At 43.9% G+C, this 20289-nt stretch overlaps 1 protein-coding gene across 3 annotated transcripts in view; it reads right to left on the reverse strand.

Moving 5' to 3' along the window:
* CDC14A (cell division cycle 14A) overlaps nt 1-19562 on the reverse strand; it is a 122199-nt gene extending 102637 nt beyond the window's left edge. For all 3 annotated transcript variants that reach the window (XM_032804930.2, XM_032804931.2, XM_075067830.1), the window contains exons 1-3: nt 19249-19562; nt 18599-18689; nt 506-581 (exon numbers count right to left, since the gene is read on the reverse strand). In XM_032804930.2, coding sequence (XP_032660821.1) covers nt 506-581; nt 18599-18689; nt 19249-19354 — 273 coding nt within the window. In that variant the 5' untranslated portion in view covers nt 19355-19562. The remainder of the gene's footprint in view (nt 1-505; nt 582-18598; nt 18690-19248) is intronic.
* Nucleotides 19563-20289: the final 727 nt, after the last annotated feature.

Here is a 20289-nt window from a genome sequence, read left to right on the forward strand (position 1 = left end):
TTAATAAAAATGCATTGTTTCTTCAGAAACAAACAAACAATCTAAAGTCATCCTAACTCTTCCATTGAAAAATATCCATTTAAACATGCATTTTCATCCTTCTTTTGTCATACATTCTTACCATGCTATCATTATCTTTCAGTCCAATATTATTCGTTCTAACATAACTATAGATTACAGGCAGATATGCTGGAAATGAACTTAAGACATCAACATAACTCAAAAAGATTCTGGCCTTCATTCCTTTGCTTATATTACATTTTACCTTGAAGAGAATGAGTTGTACATGTCCTTTGTTGTTCAACTGCTGAACAAAAAGGCTCAGTTTTCAGTTCCTCATGGGGAGTACATTCATGGCAAGACAGCACAACTTCTGTGTCCAAAGCTCAAGGTTAATAATGTAAATGACACTTGCACAGCAATGCTATGTACTACAATTTGTTAAAAATCAATACAGTTTGAATATTTGGCACAGAAATCTAAATATAAAGGGTTAAAACTTTACCTTTAGCTTCTTATTTAGTTTGCAGCAGTATCTGTACAACATCGCCAAGTTTAAAGGTCCAAAATCTGCATAGAAACTGTGGAGTGGGGAAAGAGATGAAAAATACATTTAGAGAAGAACTGAACTATTTCAATGAACATCTGCTTCCAGCTCTTTAAACTGCAAGCCAGTTAGTAATTTTGCTATGTTCCATTTGGGATCCAGTGTAATCATGACAAAAATGTTTTCAGTGCTGTTGTAGCCATGTCAGTCTTAGGATATTAGAGAACAAAGTGTGTGAAGCAATATTTGACCAACTTCTGTTGATGAGAGGAGAAGTTTTCAACCTTACACAGAGCAAAAGAAGAGCTCTGTGTAAGTTTTAAAGCTTGTCTCTTTCACCAACAGAAGTTGATCCCATAAAAGATATTACCTCACCCATTTCGTCTCTTCAGTATATATTGGGCAATTAAAAACATCTTTTATCCATTATTGGGGGCCTCTATATTTCAGTTGCCTAACACTTTCTATTATAAAATATTCTCAAAACTTCATTTTGAGAAGTCCCAAGACCTCCATTATTTGCAGCACACAAGCTCTCAGAGAAATCCTCTGTCCCATAACATTCTGTTCAGTTTTTACTGAGATATTCACTGCTGAAAACAGCTACTTCCCTTCCCTCACCTTCATTCCTCAGGAAATTATGGCAGTCTGTCCAAACAACAAAAAAAATACTAAAACATTCTAAGACTAGGCCCATGCTGCCACTTAGGGTATGTCTACACTACACGATTATTCCGATTTTACAGAAATCGATTTTTGGAAACAGATTGTATAAAGTCGAGTGCACTAAACACATTAATTCAGCGGTGTATCGAGGCTAGCGTCGACTTCCAGAGCATTGCACTGTGGGTAGCTATCCCCTAGTTTCTGCAGTCTCCCCCACCCATTGGAATTCTGGGTTGAGATCCCAATGCCTGATGGGGCCAAAAATTTGTCGTGGGTGGTTATGGGTAAATGTCGTCAGTCAATCCTCCCTCCGTGAAAGTAACAGCAGACAATCATTTCGCACCCTTTTCCCTGGATTGCCTGGGCAGACGCCATAGCACAGCAACCATGGAGTCCGTTCAGCCTTTTTTCACTGTCACCATACGTCTACTGGATGCTGCTGACAGATGTGGTACTGCAGTGCTACACAGCAGCATCCCCTTGCCTTTCCAAGTTAGCAAAGACTGTTACCAGTCATACTGTACCGTCTGCTGCTGTCATGGGTACTCCTGGCTGGCCTCAGAGGTTGGGGGCGCCTGGACAAAAATGAGAATGATTCCCCAGATCACTCTCTTCTTTAAGTTTTGTCTAATGGAGAGTCAGTCCTGCCTAGAATATCAGGCAAGCCTACTAAAGAACCAGAGAGACAAACGGCCGCTCTGAGTCAGAGCCTTAGACATCCTGCAGAAATGATGAGCTGCATGCCATTCCAGGGGGTGCCCCTGCAACAACCCCACCTGTTGCTTTCCTCCTCTCTCACCCCTCCTGCGCTACCGTGGCAGTTATCCCCCTATTTGTGTGATGAAGTAATAAAGAATGCATGAATTTGAAACACTGACTTTATTGCCTCTGCAAGCAGAGATTGAAGAGGGGAGGGGAGGGTGGTTGGCTTACAGCGAAGTAGAGTGAACCACCATTCTGCACTTGCTCAACCTATACTGAAAATGGGAATCTGTGATAAGCACTAGGATAGAAGCACAGGGAGGACTGAATCTCTGTGTGTGTGTGGGCCTTTGGTTGACACTGGTAAAATACAAAATGTCCCAGGACATGTGTGTTGGGGGATAGTTCTAAACAGCAGCTTAATTTTTTTTATTTGCAGCAAAATGTAGAGGTCTAAGTATATGATTGTGAGCCCTGGTAGCAAGGGGTAGGCGCGACCGCGTGGTGCTGCTGACAGAGAGCAGCCTAAGGTAGAAGCCTCCAGCTGCCATGATATTCCAGGCAGGACTGAATCTCCATTGCACAAAACTTAAGAAGAGGATGACCTGGAGTCATTCCCATTTTTGCCCAGGCACCCCCAACCGACCTCACTAAGGCCAGCCAGGAGCACCCACAGGACGACGATGACAGATACTAGTCATACTGTACCGTCTGCCATCTGCAAGGCAAGGCAAGGGGCTGCTGCTGCGTAGCGCTGCAGCACCGCATCTGCCAGCAGCATACAGCATCCGATGGTGATATTGAAAAAAGGTGAGAAACGATCTTTTTCCCTTTGCTTTCATGGGGGAGTGGGGGTGGGGGGAGGAATTGACGACATATACCCTGAATCACTCGTGACAGCGTTTTTGACCGTTCATGCATTGGGAGTTCAGCCCAGAATTCAAGTGGTTTTTGGAGAATGCATTAACTGTGGAATAGCAACAGTCGTCAGTTGCCCCTCTCTCCATGAGTGTCCATTTGGCTTTCTGGTACGCTTGTCTCAGCTCCTTAAGTGTCATGCAGCACTGTGTTGAGTCTCTGTTGTGGCCTCTGTCCATCATGGCCTTGGAGATCTTTTCAAATGTTTTGGCATTTCCTCTTTTGGAACAGATTCATCTCCCCATACAGAGATCAGATTCAGTATCTCCCGTACGGTCAATTCTGGAGCGCTTTTTTGATTCCAGGACTGCATGGTTACCTGTGCTGATCAGTGCTTCACGCTGGGTAAACAGGAAATAAAATTCAAAAGTTCGTGGGGCTTTTCCTGTCTACCTGATCAGTGCATCTGAGTTCAGACTGCTGTCCAGAGCGGTCACAATGGTGCACTGTGGGATAGCTCCCGGAGGCCAACAGTGTCGAATTACAGCCACACTAACCCTAATTCGAAATGGCAATGTCGATTTCAGCGCTACTCCCCTCGTTGAGGAGTACAGAAATAGATTTTAAGAGCCTTTTATGTTGACAAAAATGGCTTCGTTGTGTGGATGGGTGCAGGGTTATTTCAATTTAACGCTGATAAATTTGACAAACTCGTAGTGTAGACCAGGCCTTAAGGAGCAACTGCTACTGACACCACACCAGGAACTGCCAAAAGAACTGTGCAGGGTCACAGAAGAGTCAGGAAAGACTATCTGACTACCCTTCCAGACCCAGAACATGACACAAAATGATTTTTCATCCTGTTGATAATAGCCCACTTTAATTGATTTGTCTCGACCCCCGCACTAGGTAAGGCAACTCCCATCTTTTCATGTACTGCTATATATCTTCCTACTGTATTTTCCACTTCATCTGATGAAGTGGGTTTTAGCCCAGGAAAGCTGATGTCCAAATAAATTTGTTAGTTTATAAGGTGCCACAAGTACTCCACGTTGTTTTTAAAAGGCCCTCCCTCCCTCTGGCTGCACACCATAGGAAACAGGAGCTCCCCTAGCTCCTGACTTGGGAAGAGAGAAGATATATCCAGCCCAGATGAACCTCTCCTCCACCACTTCCCAGACCCAGCACACGGTCCCAGTAACCCATTCCAACCTCCCTCAGGGAAAACATCCTTCCTACTATCAGCTACTGTAGTTAGTGCTGTGGTTCAAGTGGCACTCACTGTCCTGCAGTGCTGAAGATAAAGGATGTAAACACTACTCATGGTGGGAGGTTGTAACAGTTACAAGTATAATTTCTTTTAGCTTAAAAAAACAACCCATAGGAAATTATATTCATGAAAACCCCATACTATGTCACAAGAACATTATTAAGGTTGCAAAGTCATGTACTTGAAACTTAGGAAGTGTCAAATTTATAGTTGCCTGGGGAGAAACGTGCCATTCTATTGATTATTAATTTCAACATATTCCTCTGCTGACAACATTCAGAGAGAGGGAGGGAGAACAGAAACAACAGATGGGTTTTAAGTTGGCTTTCCCACAGAGAGGCAGGGGGAAGGGAAAGAAGAAGGGAAAAGAGTCTAGTATAATGACACTAATTTGGTATATATGTTGCCCTGCTTTTTAAAACATTGGGGGGGATAAAAGGGTCACTGATCATCTTTTTTGCAAAGGTTCTTTTGAGACTTTGTTGCTTCATTTGACATTTTTCCTTCTTTTGTTTAAGAAGTTTCCCCTTACGAATGAATGGAAGTTTCTTTATTCCTAATCAGAAAAGGGGTGGTGGAGGCATCTCAGAGACAGGGAAAGAAATTCTCCCCAACCCCCTTTCCTCCCTCCCCCCAAAAAACCCAACCACTTAGGATATTCCTTAGTAAAGTTAATGACAAACAAATGCTTAGGGACTTCATGCTTTAGGACAATGACTCCCAAACTGTGGTCTTGTCATAGTATAATTCCTCGATTTGAACCTTAGAGTTCAAATATGAGGTACTAGCATGAAGTCCTCTAAGCTTAATCTCCATCTTAGATCCGATAGACTGCCACCAGGTCAGGAATTGATAGGGCCTGACCCCCCTTTCCTCTCTCTGGTGTCCACCACCCTTCCCTGGAGGGACCCCCAGATTCAAATCGCCTTTGAGTCTAAAAGCAGGAGGCGATAAACCCCTCCCTCCTCCTTCCCAGGCTTGCCTCTTGGTCTTAGCCTGTGAGTACCCCAGAAACCTGTTTCTTCGCTTCCCAAGAGATAAGCGTTCTATTCCCTCAGGACAATTGAGATGCAATAAGACAACAGCTTGGCTTGCCTTACTAAGAAAAAGAATCTTCCACAAGTGTTTGAAAAAGAAAGCTTTATATAGAAAGAGAGAAAATACAGAATAATAACTTGCATAAAAATTAATACAGGCTCCTACTTAAGAAAATATGAATAACCCAGTCTGATTTAAAAAATAGCCAATTTAAATAGACCAGCAATCACACACAGTAAGTACAAAGCAAAGCATATCATAGCCGATTTTACTTTGTTTCCGTTTTGTACTCACTGCCTTTTAGTAGAAGGAGAAGAAGATTGGAGTTAGCAAGATAGCTTGTCCCTCACAGCCGAGGAAGCAACAAAGACCCAGCAATCCACAGCTGTAAATACAACACAAAGCTCCTCATAGCCGAATTACTTTGTTTCCCTTTGTACTCACAGACCTTTAGTAGAATATTTGAGATAAGATCGAGTTAGAAGAAAAGGCTTGTTTACTCATAGCCGAGGAAACAACAAAGAACCCAAGTATACAAATTCCCGCCCCTGACTTTTAAACAATCCAGTTCTCTGATTGGTCTTCTGGTCAGGTGTTTAGTTACCCTTTCCAGGTAAAAGAAACTTAACCCTTACCTTACCTTACCTATCTACTTATGACAGGTCTACATACCAGTTGCTGGTGGCCCCTAGAAAACTAACCAGTATTAGCTCTCCTTATTTCCAGCCACTTCTGCAGGTGTCATTTTCTCATTACAATCTGGACCTAGGTGCCTCTTTGTAAAAACATCTGGGAGCAAAGGAGTTTCCTTCCTGCCTCTGATACTTAAAAGCAAGAAAGGAAACAGGAGCTACTCACTACAAGAGCCAACCACTCACCAAGAGAGATGGGCGGGAGAGAAGAACCAGGCATTAGAAAAACATATGGAGAGAGAAAGAGGAACAGGATACAAGGGACAGAAGAACAAAAGTGGCCAGTGTCATTAACATACTTAGAGCATTTAATACATTAAATAACTGTGAAAAAGTAATAGACAGTTATGTTAGGAAATCAAGGATTTTCCATCACATAGAAATTCTGAATCTTCAGTAACAAAGAAAAAAGTTGACAATGTCAGAAAATTTTTTATTTGGAAATGTCACTATGGTCCCTCATGAAAGCTGTAGCATAGGTGCCTAATATGTCCATTCTCTTCTACAGACTAACCTCCCATGATGTACCATAGTCTCTCTTCTTGATGAGAGGAGGTGCTGCATCATGAGAGATGTAGGCTATGTCCACATTACCACTTATGTTGGCAAAACTTACATCACTCAGGGGTGTGAATATTGTACACCTCCCCCAAGAGCGACATAGTTACACTGGCATAGGTGATAGTGTGCACAGCACTATGTTGATAGGAGAGCTCTCTCTTGTTTACATAGAACAGCTACATGAGAGCTCTTACGGCTGCACCGCTGCAGGTTCTCTAGCGTAGATATAGCCATCTCGTGGCTGTGGATTACCAGGAGTGCTGGGAGACCTCTCTCCCAGCGCTCGCATACAACCACACTCACACTTCAAAGTGCTGCCATGGGAGCATTCCTGTGGCAGTGCTATAAAGTTTCCAATATAGACACATCCCTAGAATGCCCAAGCAGCAGTGGTGGCATATCCATATCTCAATATTTTGAGTTTGAGGCATTCAGTTCTTCCAAGAAAAAATTTTTTGGGTCAAACCCCCAATTTTCCAACTGAACAAAAAAATTCAGTTGAAAGTATATGACCAAGCTTGCTTTGCTATGCAAGTATGACATACTTTCTACACTGATTTTATAATATCAGTGCAGGAGAGACAGTCCAAAAGACCATCTGTATTAAGAGAAGGGCCATATTATTAACAATAATTTGGAGAACCCCTGACCTAGGGGAAATGGTAATGAGATTAAGAGCCTAAATCAGTGGTTTGAATCGGTCTTAGGTTGGCAGTGACAAAATATGCATTATTTGCTAGCCTTTGTGAAATGAGCTAACGGTCTCCAAATCAAAAGACCATCAACAACAACTTCACCCCTATTTATGGTACCTTATGGAAGCTGCCTCAGCAGGCAGGCCAAAAGGCAGGGCCGACTTTAGGCTGATTCCCCAGAATCGGGCCTCATGCCTAAGAGGGCCCCACACCTTAGGCACCCTTTTAATTTTTTTTTATTCACCTGGTCTGCTCCAGGTTTTCGACGGCATTTCGGAGGCAGGGTGTGTGCCCACTCTGGGTCTTTGTCGGCAATTCGGCAGTGGAGGGTCCTTTGATGCCGCAAAAGATCCAGAGCGGACCCCCCCGCTGCCAAAATGCCATGGAAGACCTGGACCACTGCCAGGCATTCGAATCGGGCCCCGCAATTCATAAAGACGGCCCTGCAAAAGGTTAAAGCCTAGAGAATTCATTCTTTGGCTTCTTGACATGGTCCTTCCAAGTCAGAACTGAGGCACATTTTAAAATCATTGGGAGCAGGGGGATTTCCACATCCTGTAGTTATGTGGAATTTTAACAGAGAAGTAGAGTCTTTAGTGTTATGAATCTGAAATCCTCTCACACTCTAAAATCATTTTCTACAAGTTTATTCTATTTTTAATCAAAATTATAATGTATTGATCAAGCACTTTCTATAATCCGTGGATGCCTTGGGACACTAATTTTATTCCTCACAAGTCCTCAGCTCAGCCTGGATGCAGACACATTAACCTTCAGAAAAAGACACCCACAGACTTTGTTAAACAATCTAGTATCTAACACAATCCTGCTCTGAGAGAAGAATGGACCAGGTATTTATGTGAATATATTAGTCTGTAAAATTATTGTGCCCTGCCATTCAGCTTCCTAAGTTCTCGTTAATCCAATGACAATAATTGTAGCTCATTTAAAGGAAGGAGGGCACAATTTTATTCTTGTTTGGCAGACCAGTCTAAGCATCTTCTCTACATGATATGCTGATAGTACACTGGATGCGGAAATACTATTACCATGTCAGACTTGTGGTGACTGAATCCACTCAAGCCCAGACATCTGTGACTAGGATGACCAGACGTCCTGGTATTATCAGGACAGTTTCAATTTTAAAACGTCCCTCGTCCTGACTGCACATCGGTCGGGACACCCTTTGTCCCGATATCAGGGACTGCTCACAATCACCAGCAAAATGCCGGGGCTGACATGGCGGCACTTCCTGGGGCAGCGCCCGGCAGCACGTCTGCCCGCCGACAGGAGCCTGCAGTGCTAGCGGCCCCTAGGCACAGAGGTGGAGGGAGTCTCTATACGCTGCACCAGCTCCCTCCTGCCCAATCAGAGCTGCGGGGGTGGGGCTTGCAGGTGCCAGTAGTGGGCAGAGAGCCCTCCGCCCCCACATCTCACCCCACCCCAAGGGACCAGAGGGACCTGCCAGATGCTTCCTGGAAGCCATCCCAGGTAAGCACCCCTGGGACTCCCCACCTTGCCACCCTTCTGGCTCTTAGGGTCAGGGCCCCATGCGTGGCACAGAGCACCGGAGAGCGCCACCCCAGGCTCTCGCCATCCCAGGAAGCACAGCGAGCCAACGCGACTATGAGCTGGGGGAGAAGCCCGCCCCAGAGCAGCTGCACAATGCCACTGGGGGGAGCCTCCGCTGCCTGGCTCCGGGGGGCTAGAGGAGGCCCTGGCACTGCCCTACCCCACAGATCGCATAGCTCCTTTCCCCACTCACCGTGCAGACAGCTCCCTGTGGCGTGTGGACTCTGTTCAGGGTCAGGCGCCGTGCACACCAATGGGATAAATAGCTCCCCGGCCCTCACCATGCTGCCCCCATGCAGCCACCCTGCCCAGGCCACTGCCTGCCAGCAGCCGTGACCCAACAAGGGTGTTTGGCCGGGGCCAGAGGCGGGGAGGGCACAGAGTGGGCTGCAGCAGAGAGTGTGTGTGTGTGTGTGTGTGTGCGCGCGCGCCTCGATGTGGTACAGTTTCCTGTGTGCCCCCCCTCATCTATCTCCTGCAGCGGGGGTGGGGGGTGGTTATAAAGCCAGGTGGGAGAGTCAGTGGCCACTTTGGGAGAGTCTGCACCGCAGTTTAAGCACAGGGTTAGTGGCACTTGAGTCAGCTGAGCTGTGTTAGAGAGCCCTGGGCTTAGGGTGACCAAAGGTCTCAATATTGGACACTTTGTCTTCTATAGGCAATTACTCCTTTCCCCCACCCCCGAAAAAAGTGTCCTATTTTCTACACTTGCTATCTGTGATCTAAGATTTCAAAATGTCCAAAAACAAAGTAGAGTATGTCCCAGGACAAATCCTAACGTTGCTGTGATGTTCAAGGGGGGATGGGGGGGCGCTGAAGCTACTGGATCTCCTGAATTCTTGATTCAGTGTTGTGTCATAGCTCATTACTAGACCAGAGCAATCCAGCTCTTCACTGTCCTCTGGAGGATATGCACTAGAATCATGAGGTAACTTTATTACCTTTCATGAAAGGCAGTGTTATTGTTGATTAGTGGGAATGCCCAAATTAAGCCACCGAGAAGCAAATCCTTTGTGTCAGCAATTCTGATGTCCAGATATGTAAACTCAAACAAAAAAATCACAGAGATTAGTTGGAAAGTAGAAACGCTTGAAAGAATTAGCTGGGTCTTTATTCTCCTTTCCACTGAAAGCATCCTCTTGTCCAACTATCAGAGTGGTTCAAAGCAAAGGTGTCCTGCTCCCAATTCATCACTAATTCTAAGCCACCAACTAGTATTTGTAAAATAAATTTTACATATAAAATTCTTCTTCCACCTCCAATTTGCTAGAAAACTATGACTCTTCCTTCCATACAAGAATCTGGACACAGCGATCCCTGTGCTCTCCATCTCCATGCTGGATTACTGTAGGTCACTATATTTCACTATACTTAGGATCGAATGGGAAAGCAACTCAAAGACTCCAGCCTACATAAACAGAACAGGCTACCACAAGCATATCACGTAGTGCTTCGCTCCCTCAGCAAGTTTCCACTCCTCTTCAGGACTGCAGTCCTGATCTTCAAAACCATCAATGAATCATGACCCAACTGCAACAGTGACTGAACTTCCATTAATCAACTATCAGTAGAGAAGCATTTCTGAGACAAGGTACCTCAGAAACCAGGACAAAGCTTATGAGCGGGATATAAAGTTCTTAGTCAAGAAGGTTTAGTTATAGAACAAGCTTTTTTTTAAAAAACAGATTTTCAGAGCATACTGGAAGCCCCCTTCACTTTGGGGAGGGGGGGAAAAAAAGAAAAAAAAAACACACACCCTCCTTGAGGAAGTCTAAGTTCCTCAGTAAATCTGTCTAAGCAGGAAGGCAGCATGGTGTACAGTGGTGAAAGTTGGAGCCTGGGACTCAGAAGACAAGAGTTCTATTTTTGATTGGTACTAACTTGCAGCGCAGTTTTTGGTGATTTGTTTATCCTTTAGTGAGCAAAGCAGATATGCACAGATGCCCCTTTGAGATGTTGAGGAGAGGCACAGTACAAGTGCAGAAAATTGTTAATTAGGTCAAAGTTCAGCACAAGTGTTTTGAGGGGATGGTTTTGGGTTTTTTGCGCATCCCACTGGTTTCTAAGAAGGAAGGGTGGGGGGTGGAAGGTCTATGGACACTAATCCTTCTCCCCTACCCCAGTAGAAATCTGGCTAGGATCTAAATCATACTTCTAATTTTTAGAAGAGGAGAATAGCTACCTATAACTTCCACATTCAATCTGAGGTTCCCCTTTATGGGCTAATTCTGTACCTTAAACGCGTTGCAATTCAATTTTATAAGTGAAAGGGGAGGGGTGAATGGTACACTTCAATTTTTAATAGTGGTGTATGATTACTGCGTGTGTTAGCTGGACCAGTATTTGAAGAAACTGGAGTTTTGCCACAAAGTATTCTCACACACATGATGTATGGTCTCTTGCTTATACTCCATGTTAGCCTTCGAAAATGGCTTTTCTTGTATTCTATTGCCTGACAAGATTAGTCAACTGATTTTCAATTTAACATCACCACATGCTGCTGAAATGAACAAAGAACTCGCTGCTTTATGTGGGAAGTGGCAGCTCTTGTGTGGTGTGATGAGTGTAGTCTAAATTTTCATCATTGGTCCTACAGCCACTGAATCAGGGCTTTCTGCACAGCTACAATTATTGAGTCACCACAGTTAAGTAAGGAGACTTAACTTTGTGAAGTAAATGAAAATTTACCAGTGCTCTGTCAGGAAAAAGAAACTGCTTCTTTGAAAGTATGAAGGCAGTGAAGAAGACATTTCATACCAATACAGCTCTAGACAGTACTAATTTCACTTTATTACACAGTAAGCATTCAATATACTGACTTTACTACTTCCTAACCTCAAAAATAGAGGATATATATTCTCTGAATTAAGCTTGCTTGATCCACAGCAATATATCACAGTTTGAGTAAGTTAACCTAGATCCTCTTGCTGATATGAAGTATATGCTGTACAAAATGTTCCACTGTCACATATAATTACTTCTGCGGCTGTTCACAAAGTGTCTCTGGTGGCATGGTATTTGTAATGTCTTGATAATAAATATAATTACCAACCAGAATAAACGGTTGATTAAACACACTATAATTCAGAAAGATAGTGAAGGATCCTTTGCTTCATTACGGCAGTCCTGGAATAAAATTTTTTGATAAAAATTCCCAAAATTGAAACACGTCCAGCGAGCTTTCTAGTTTGTTGATATAACAAGTCAAAGTCTATTGTACGTTAAATCAGTCAAATGCAGGATCTCCAACCCAGATCTGTTTGCTGAAAAACAAAGAGCAAGAGCCACTATTCTTCTTGAAGAAAGTTATTTACCAGGGCCCAACTTATTAAATTATTAGGTCTATCCAAAACAGGCCATGTCTGTGTGCCAAATGATCATCTGTGAGCTGGTTTATTTCTCAGCAGCTCTACATCCGTGAAGGCATCAAAAAATGGTATACCTTTACAGATGAAAGCATGTACCTCTTGAAGAGAGACCTTCATCATCTTAAGACAAGAGAGTTTCACACATAATATTCACTAGATCAGAACCAATTTTACCTAATGTAGTCACAACTGGATAATTCCATTCAGTTACCCCTCCCCCCCTTCATTTGATGGTATATAAGGCTGGCAAGAGAAAGGAAGTGGTTTTAATACACGCTCTCATTTTTACACCATGGCATGATAGGTTCTCAAGTTAACACACAACATATTTAACCAGAACAGTTGTCATTACAGTAGTGAATTTCAAGATAGCTACCATTTGAGATGGGCTTAAATAGCTTTTAAAAGCATTTCATTTGATAAAGTATTGAGATATTTGATTTGAACATATGAGCAACAGTACTGAGCACTCACTTCTGACTCAGTTTCTTTCCCAACTTTAATTTTCATCATAATTCAGTCATGCTTTGCATCTACTTTGGACTACAAAAAAATAGTTACAGTGTATAAGAGTTGTTATCCTTAATGATAGGAGTGACCAGTACAGGAGACCAAACACCTCAAAAGCTACAGAGGAATTTTGAGGCCCCATCTCTATTTATAAATGGAATGTCTAACAGCAAACCTTTTTTTTTTGCCACACTCTTCAAGGGTACATTTTGAAGAACAAAGAGCTGTGGTAGGGGACAGATCTTAAATACTGGGATTGATCAGAGGATGTGTTTCCGATAACTATTAGGCTGAAAATCTTCTGCCTAAGTGTCTGGAGTTACTAGTTAGGAAACATACTGCTTCAATGAATGCACATTGATGGGCCTCAGAGAAAGAGCTCAGAGTTTCTACAACCCTGTTGAACACACCTTATGAGTTTTGGGTTTGTATAGTGCTATCACCATAAAAAGAAGGCTGTATTTTCTTCTGTATATGAGAGTGTCTTACCAATTACTAGGAGGATGAAACTGATGAAATTATCAATGTATGACTACTCTCATATCCCACTGTGGCTCGGGACATTCTTTTTATACCTATAAAGTCCCATAAACAGTTTGGGTCCTGGATTGATACCTCAAAGATCCTCTCCCCTTTCGCAATAACAGCTTGAGTGCCTCAGTTGATTTCAAATACTAACAATTTTAAACAAAAAGGGCCTTTTTGTAGCAAGGCATTCTGAATGATGCAAACAATTTTTATTTCTGGTGGAATTCTGCACCACCACGCATGTGCAGCATTCATGTGCCACGCAGAATTCCCCTCCCCTACAGAAAACACATTGTGCTGTAGTTGCTCCTTTCACCCAGCAAGGGCTGCTGTGGTGTCAGAGCAGAGAACAGCCGCTCTGGGAGTGGCACCAGTTGTGGACAGAAAAGAGGAAGAATCTGCCTTCCTCACAGTGCCCTGCCCATGGGGCCAGGCCAAGAGACACAGGATAAGGAGAAACAGACAGCATGGGGCACATGGGGCTCCTGGGAAGGGAGGGGGGAGAAGAAGGGAGTGTCACTGACTGGGATTCAGAAGGGCAAGTGCAGGGGGACAGCTTGGGGCAGGGTCTGAATAGGAGAGGGGGTACAGGGACATATAGGAAAAGGGACAGATGTGCCTGACTAAATGAGAAGGACTCAGGTCAGCCAGAGGCTTCCTAACAATCTCACCCCACCCTCCAAAAAAAACCCTGTTCCATACTTCTCTCACCCACACAATCCTTCAAGTTCATACTCAGGCCCAGTAATTCCTTCCCTCTCCCTCAGCTCCTCCATTACCCCAACTCCTCCAGGCCTTTGTACTGCTTCTGAGGGGGTGCAGGAAATATGTTTCTGTATTGTAGTTTAAATGAATTAATACTTGGAGTTCTATATGAATATACCTAGTAATGAATCTATTTGTCAAAAAAAGTATTTCCTGGATCTTTTCTGTGGTCTGTGTTGTTACAGACATAGTTGCTGACAGGTATTTTAAAATAAATTACCAAAATAATTGAAACTAGTGTGATTACACTGTTACATGACAAAAATATGCAGTTACAAAATTATTTAAATTACAGTAACACTTAGAGGTCCCAACTGAGGTTGGGTGCCATTGTGCAAGGCACCGTACAAACATGTAGTAAGTCAGTTACTGCCACAGACAGCTTACAGTCTAAACAGACAGAAGCAGCATTATTAGGAGGCAGATGGTCTAGCTGATATGACACCCAACCAGCAATCAGGAGACTTGTATTCTATTTCATACGCTTTTCTCAGGATAATCCAAGTTTCATAGGGGAAAAAGTACTTTTGAAGCCATCCATATCTTGTATACATTATAAAATTTATGTGAGAGGTAACAAATGTTAAGGCAAAATTTGGCATTAGCTACTTGGAGAGGTATGTATTGTTGCACAAGGTTACTTAAAATTTGTATGCCAGGTGATAATTGTCACGTAGTTTGCCCCCCCTTCCCTGGAAAAAGTTTTTGTTTTTTTTTGTTTTTTTTTAAGTTGTCCTTCTATGCACAAAGAAACAAAAAGGTCTTTAGATATATGCCCTAAAATACAAGGGCAATTTTAGAACCCTTTCTCACTTTGATGCAAAAGGTAGGGAGATTACCAGGTCATGTTACCATGTAACTACTGATGAGATGAAGGGATGCACTATTTGGACTTTAGAGAGCTTTTCCACCCCTTCTTGAATTTCTGTATATATTTCCTGGATTCTGTATACTGGAAGTAAGGTGTCCCTCCAGTGAGGAAGTAAAATATAGATAAATCTTCCTGACCCGTAACAATAATGAGTGAAGTGTTGGATTCAATTATTTTTAAGTTGCAAGTTCAAAATCTGTATGCACTGAAGCTTTATAGTTTTTTTTCTTCAGAAGAGTGTTTAGAATTAATGTCCAATCAAAGTCAATTTATATTTTTAAATGTTGGGTTAAATTTTGCTCACCATTAAACCGATACAAAACCACAGAAGTTAACATCTTGTCACCAGCCCAGACATTTAGATATAAAGCACCTAACCTGAGGAAACCTCAGTGGTGTGGCGCAACGTGGGAAGAAAGGCAGTCTGAGGTAGCTAAGACCCAAGACAAAAAAAATTTCATAGGAGAAAAACCCAGACCTTTGAATTACATCCAAAAGTTAAATTGGAAGCTAATGAAGATCATGACACACAGGTATCATGTGCGAGCTCAAGAATGCTACCAAGGTCTTGTCTATGTTTGAAAAGGTTTGTTGGTTTAACTATAGAAGAAATCTGGTAGTCTTAAACCCTTATACCAGCAAAAGAATGCTTTTTCCAGTATAGCTTACATTGGTTTAATGAGTGAAATATACTATACCAGCAAAAGCACTTTTATGCCAATATAACTTCATCTACCTTAGGACTTTTGTTGGGGAAAAAAAGTCACACTCAACCAAGACTGCTGTATGAGCAAAAGTTTCTAACATAGACCTAGTGTAAATAATCTGGCCAATGCACTGTGCATGAGGTGAAAAACTTTCAAGTGGGTTTCTGGTATCCTCAAGCAAACCATATTGCAGTGATTGAATATGGACAAAGATAACAATAGTAAGGTCCATATTCACAAGATGTCACAGGCTTTTTCACCAAATAAGTAGAGCCTAGAGTGCTTTAGCTGCTACTTTAGCAAAGTAATGTTACCCTTAGATACCCAGCTAATTTTAGTAAAGTATCTCCCAGTTGCAAACCCTTCTAACAAGAGGGCAAATTTTCTCTTCACAAGGGACATCAATCTCACTATTGCTGCCAGATGTTTCCCCTACCCTAAAAACATTACCTTCATCTTGCCAAGTTTTGTCAGCCACTTTGCCCTAATCCAGATACATACTGTCCCATCCAAATGCAAATAAAAAAAAACAGCTTAACGTTATCTGTGTATGATTAACACTGAAGCCCAAAACAGTAGCTGCCCAGCTGATTTACACACATTTAATTATAAGGGTGATGAGAGCACCATAATGCTCAATATCATCCTCTGTATCCTCTCAGAGCACAAACATTCACATGCAATTTCATCTAGCCCGTCATACACTGCACACACATCACAATTATCTTGCAAGCAGCAATATCAAAGATACCTGACAGAAACAAGAGTCAGCATGAACACTTGATCCAGGTCAATAACCATAAGGAGAATGGATAACGAGACCAGTACAATTTCTGCATCACATCTAGGCTTAAACCAAGATTGAAGAAAAAGAAATCTGGAGATTGAGTACTGCAAGCACTGAACAAGCTATTAATTCAAGCCCTAGACAGCACAACAATTAGCAAGATTTTGTCAAGAGCAAACTTCTTGAATCGCAGCCTAACCGTTTTTTGTTTAAGATAGGACTGCACTGGTAACAGACCCACAACCCTGCTGCATAATTCAGTCAGCCATGCACATGTATCTTAGGCCAGGGTCTACACAAGGGGTCGGCAACCTTTCAAAAGTGGTGTGCCGAGTCTTCATTTATTCACTCTAATTTAAAGTTTCACGTGCCAGTAATTCATTCTAACATTTTTAGAAGGTCTCTTTCTATAAGTCTATAATATATAACTAAACTATTCTTGTATATAAAGTAAACAAGGTTTTTTAAATGTTTAAGAAGTTTCATTTAAAACTAAATTAAAATGCAGAGCCCCTCCAGACCAGTAGCCAGGATCCGGGCAGCGTGAGCGCCACTGAAAAATCAGCTTGCATGCCGCCTTTGGCACGCGTGCCATAGGTTGCCTATCCCTGGTCTACACTCTAATCATATATCAGTATAACTATGCTGCTCAGGGGTGTGAAAAATCCATCCCTGAGGATGTAGTTATACTGAACAAACTCTGGTGTAGACAGTCTTATGTCAATGGGAGGGCTTCTCCCATCAACATAGCTACTTGCCTCTCACAGGGGTGGATTAACTAGACTGATGAGAGAAGCTCTCCCATTGGTGTAGCAGCATCTTTACTGAAGTACTACAGCAGCGCAGCTGCACCAGTGCAGCTCTCGCTGCAGCGTTTTAAGTGTAGACATGCACTAAGTCTCAATGACAGTATGAAGTTCAAGAATCCTCAGAGCCTCAGCTAGATTAAACCTGCCTGAATATGAAATTTTTCATCATCATGTTTGTCCCTCTTGACACAGAATCTTACCCACAAAAGCAACCAATCTGCAAACAGGTAAAAAAGTAGCAAGAATTATTTTTAACCGAGCAGAAAATACAGATTCATCAGGCTGTCAGTAATCCAAAACAGTTTAACTGAGGGTGATATACCGAATGCAAACAAAAATAGTCCATCAGAGCCACAGCAGATAAACTCTGTCTCACTCCCTCAAACAGAGCAATTTATACGTATTACATCTTTATATGGCTGCACTGTATTAAGTGAACCTTTGCATGTAAAAAGGATAAAACCAAACTCTTTAGGGTCAGACAGTTAAACTTTGTAAATATATTTATGTACTGAATGCCCCCAAATAACCAGATTGAGGGCAAATGAGCACATGAAGTTTAAACTTATTATCCTTAAATTTCAGGTCCCTATTCTTCATGCCCTTCCTCTTGGCCCTAGTATCATGATGCCACATTTGTGTATTACTGCCACAACTCTGAATGCCCATTCTATAATAACCAAGCTACAAACAGAGCATACCCATTAAAGGTATAATCTGGTTCTCTTGATTTTTTTAATAGTATTTTGTATCCCATAGTCTGAGGCATAGCCTCACTTTGTTGCATGAAGTTATAAGCATAATTCCCTTTATTTTGAGTTCAGATCATACAAATAAAATAGGTAACACGATAACAGAGCCATCTTGTTTTAATAATGTTATTGAGAAGGCCCACAGTCAATTTAAGAAAACACACACACCTATAAGTGCTTTTGCTTCCAATATCTATGAACAGTTTTCCTTAACCTCTATTTTTCGGCTTGTTTATTTTGTTCAGATCACACCACTTTGTGTATAGTCAATTTCACAGCTGATCTTGAATTGTCAGTTTCCCTTGCATGCATTGGTCTTTCATCCCACAGGAAAGAAACACATTTTTAAATATAACATCCTTATTTATTAAGCCTACAAATCTCTCAGTAAAAGCGACCTCTTATTATTTTTCCTAATCTGACCAGATTTCAAGCTTTAAGTGTTGATCTAAGGGCCCATCTAAGCTTCACTATCTTTAAATTGTAAAAAAAAAAAAAAAAAAAAAAAAAAAAAAATCAAAGTATAATCACTTCGTACTTTTCTGCATATAGAAAATATAAGGAGTTAATTACTAACAAAATAGAGAAGCCACTGTTATTTCACCTGACTTTCCCCTACACAGACTTCTATTTAAGACTTTATCTAATAAGATTTAATTACTCTTAAGAGAGCCTCACTTTATAAATAAATCCAGAGCAGCATGTCCATCCCACCTACCCCTGGGTTAACTACAAATTAAGTAATTTCACAGCAGTCTTGTTATTCTTTAAGGGGAGAATGGCTGGTTCTTTACAACACTCCATTCATTACAGAGGACTTGAAATGCATCAGTGAACAAGAGAGTTAAGCAGTTAGCAAGAGCCTTACAGGACAACGGTAGCAAGAAACTAAAAGACACTTACTTTTCATAGACCAGCTCCTCATCAGTACAGAAATAGTGGGTATTTACTGTGCTTTTGGGTTTATTCCGTAAAGTAGCAAAATATAATCGATCTGAAACAAAGTTGAAGGCAACTGACGAAGGCTATACAGTTGTCGTGGTTCAGTTTCTCTACCCTCCCCCGCGTCCCGCACGGTAAACTCAATGTTAGGTGGCAAAAGAGCTATCTCCATCCACCCGCCCGCCCGGCCTTTAATACCCTGCCTCCGAGCGGGCGGGGCATCGCTACATTTCTCCTGCGTAGCCGGGAGAAAAGAAAGTCCGGCTGTCTGCGCCCAGCTGCCCACGGCTGTGCCCCCGGCGAAGGCTGGGCGGGACGGGCTCGCTACAGGGCGGCTTTCACCCAGCGCAGAGCCCGTGGCGACAGGTGCCGGCTGGTTCCTCACCGGAACCGAGAAGGAAAGAACCGGCTTAGACACGACCAGCCCCAGCCCGAGCCCCGGGGACAGGGGCAGAACGGCGAGGACCACGAAACTACAGGGAGAGGCAGGAGAGGGAAGGGGCCAGGGCAGCCAGGCAGGGTCCCGGGGAAAGGGGCCACGGCCGCCAGGATAACCAGGCGGTTCCCGGGGCCCTGGGCAGTCGGGCTTCCTGTGTCCCTCAGGCTCTCACCTTTCAGGAACTCGGAAGCTCCCACCAGCAACTCGGAAGCGGACGGAGCCGGCTCCATCTTAAAGAAGGCGCGGAGCGGCGAGGCGCGGGGCAGCTCTGAACTCATGGGACCCCGGGGCGACTCAGGCGGGACCTGCGCGGGCTCAGCAGACAGGGAGCCCCCAAGACATACCGAGAGGAGCCGCCTCCCTGCGGCCGCGCTGCCCAGAGTGCCGTCGTCCCCAGCGCCCGCATGGGAGTGAGAATGGGGACGGGGGGAGCTGCTAGCTCCGGCACAGGGCTAGCGAGCGCCGAAGGGCACTTCGGATCTTCCCCGCCCTCCGGCAAGGCAACACCACCGTCGCTTAAAGGGGCAGCGCCTGGTTACCAGGCACCGACCAGCGCAGTAGCAACCCCGTTACCAAGGCTTTGTTACACCGGACCTAGCACCGGGGGAGGGAGCAGAGACTGGTGCCCCTCCGCTCCTCCCTCAGAGCCCTAGGGCTGCCCCGCCTGCTGCCTTACAGCGTGCAAACGGATCCTCTTCTCCGCCCCCTCGGAGACTCCTTACGCCCTCCCCGCCCCCTCGGAGACTCCTTACAACCTGCCCACTCCTCCTCTCCTCCCCGCCCCTTCAGAGATTCCTTACACCCAGCCTTGCCCGCCCCACGCTCCTCAGCCCCCCGACAGGCCGCCTCGCAGGGTGATGCCGGAAACCCCCCGACCTCTGCACTAGCATCATGGAGAGCAGAGCCGAGGACGGCCTGGGAGGCTGCAGGGGCTCCAGCGCTGCGGGGTGGAAGTGCCTCGGTGACAAGTGGCGAGCACCCCCGATCTAGCACACTCCTCTGGGGAGCCGGGCAGCTGCCGCTACTGAGTCTGGCGTGCGGGCAGGGACTGCGTCTCCTCAGCGCCATCTACTGGACGGAGCCCTCAGTCTGATGGACAGCGCGATCAACCAATTAGGAGCGCCCTCCCGCGTTCTTATCCAGTGGCAGGGAACGGTTGTGACGCCGCCCCCCCCAGAACGCGCCCCTCGGTTGGGTGGTTGAGCGGGTTGGT

The sequence above is a fragment of the Chelonoidis abingdonii genome, chromosome 7, assembly GCF_003597395.2.
Source record: "Chelonoidis abingdonii isolate Lonesome George chromosome 7, CheloAbing_2.0, whole genome shotgun sequence".
In the NCBI taxonomy this organism is placed as follows: Eukaryota; Metazoa; Chordata; order Testudines; family Testudinidae; genus Chelonoidis; species Chelonoidis abingdonii.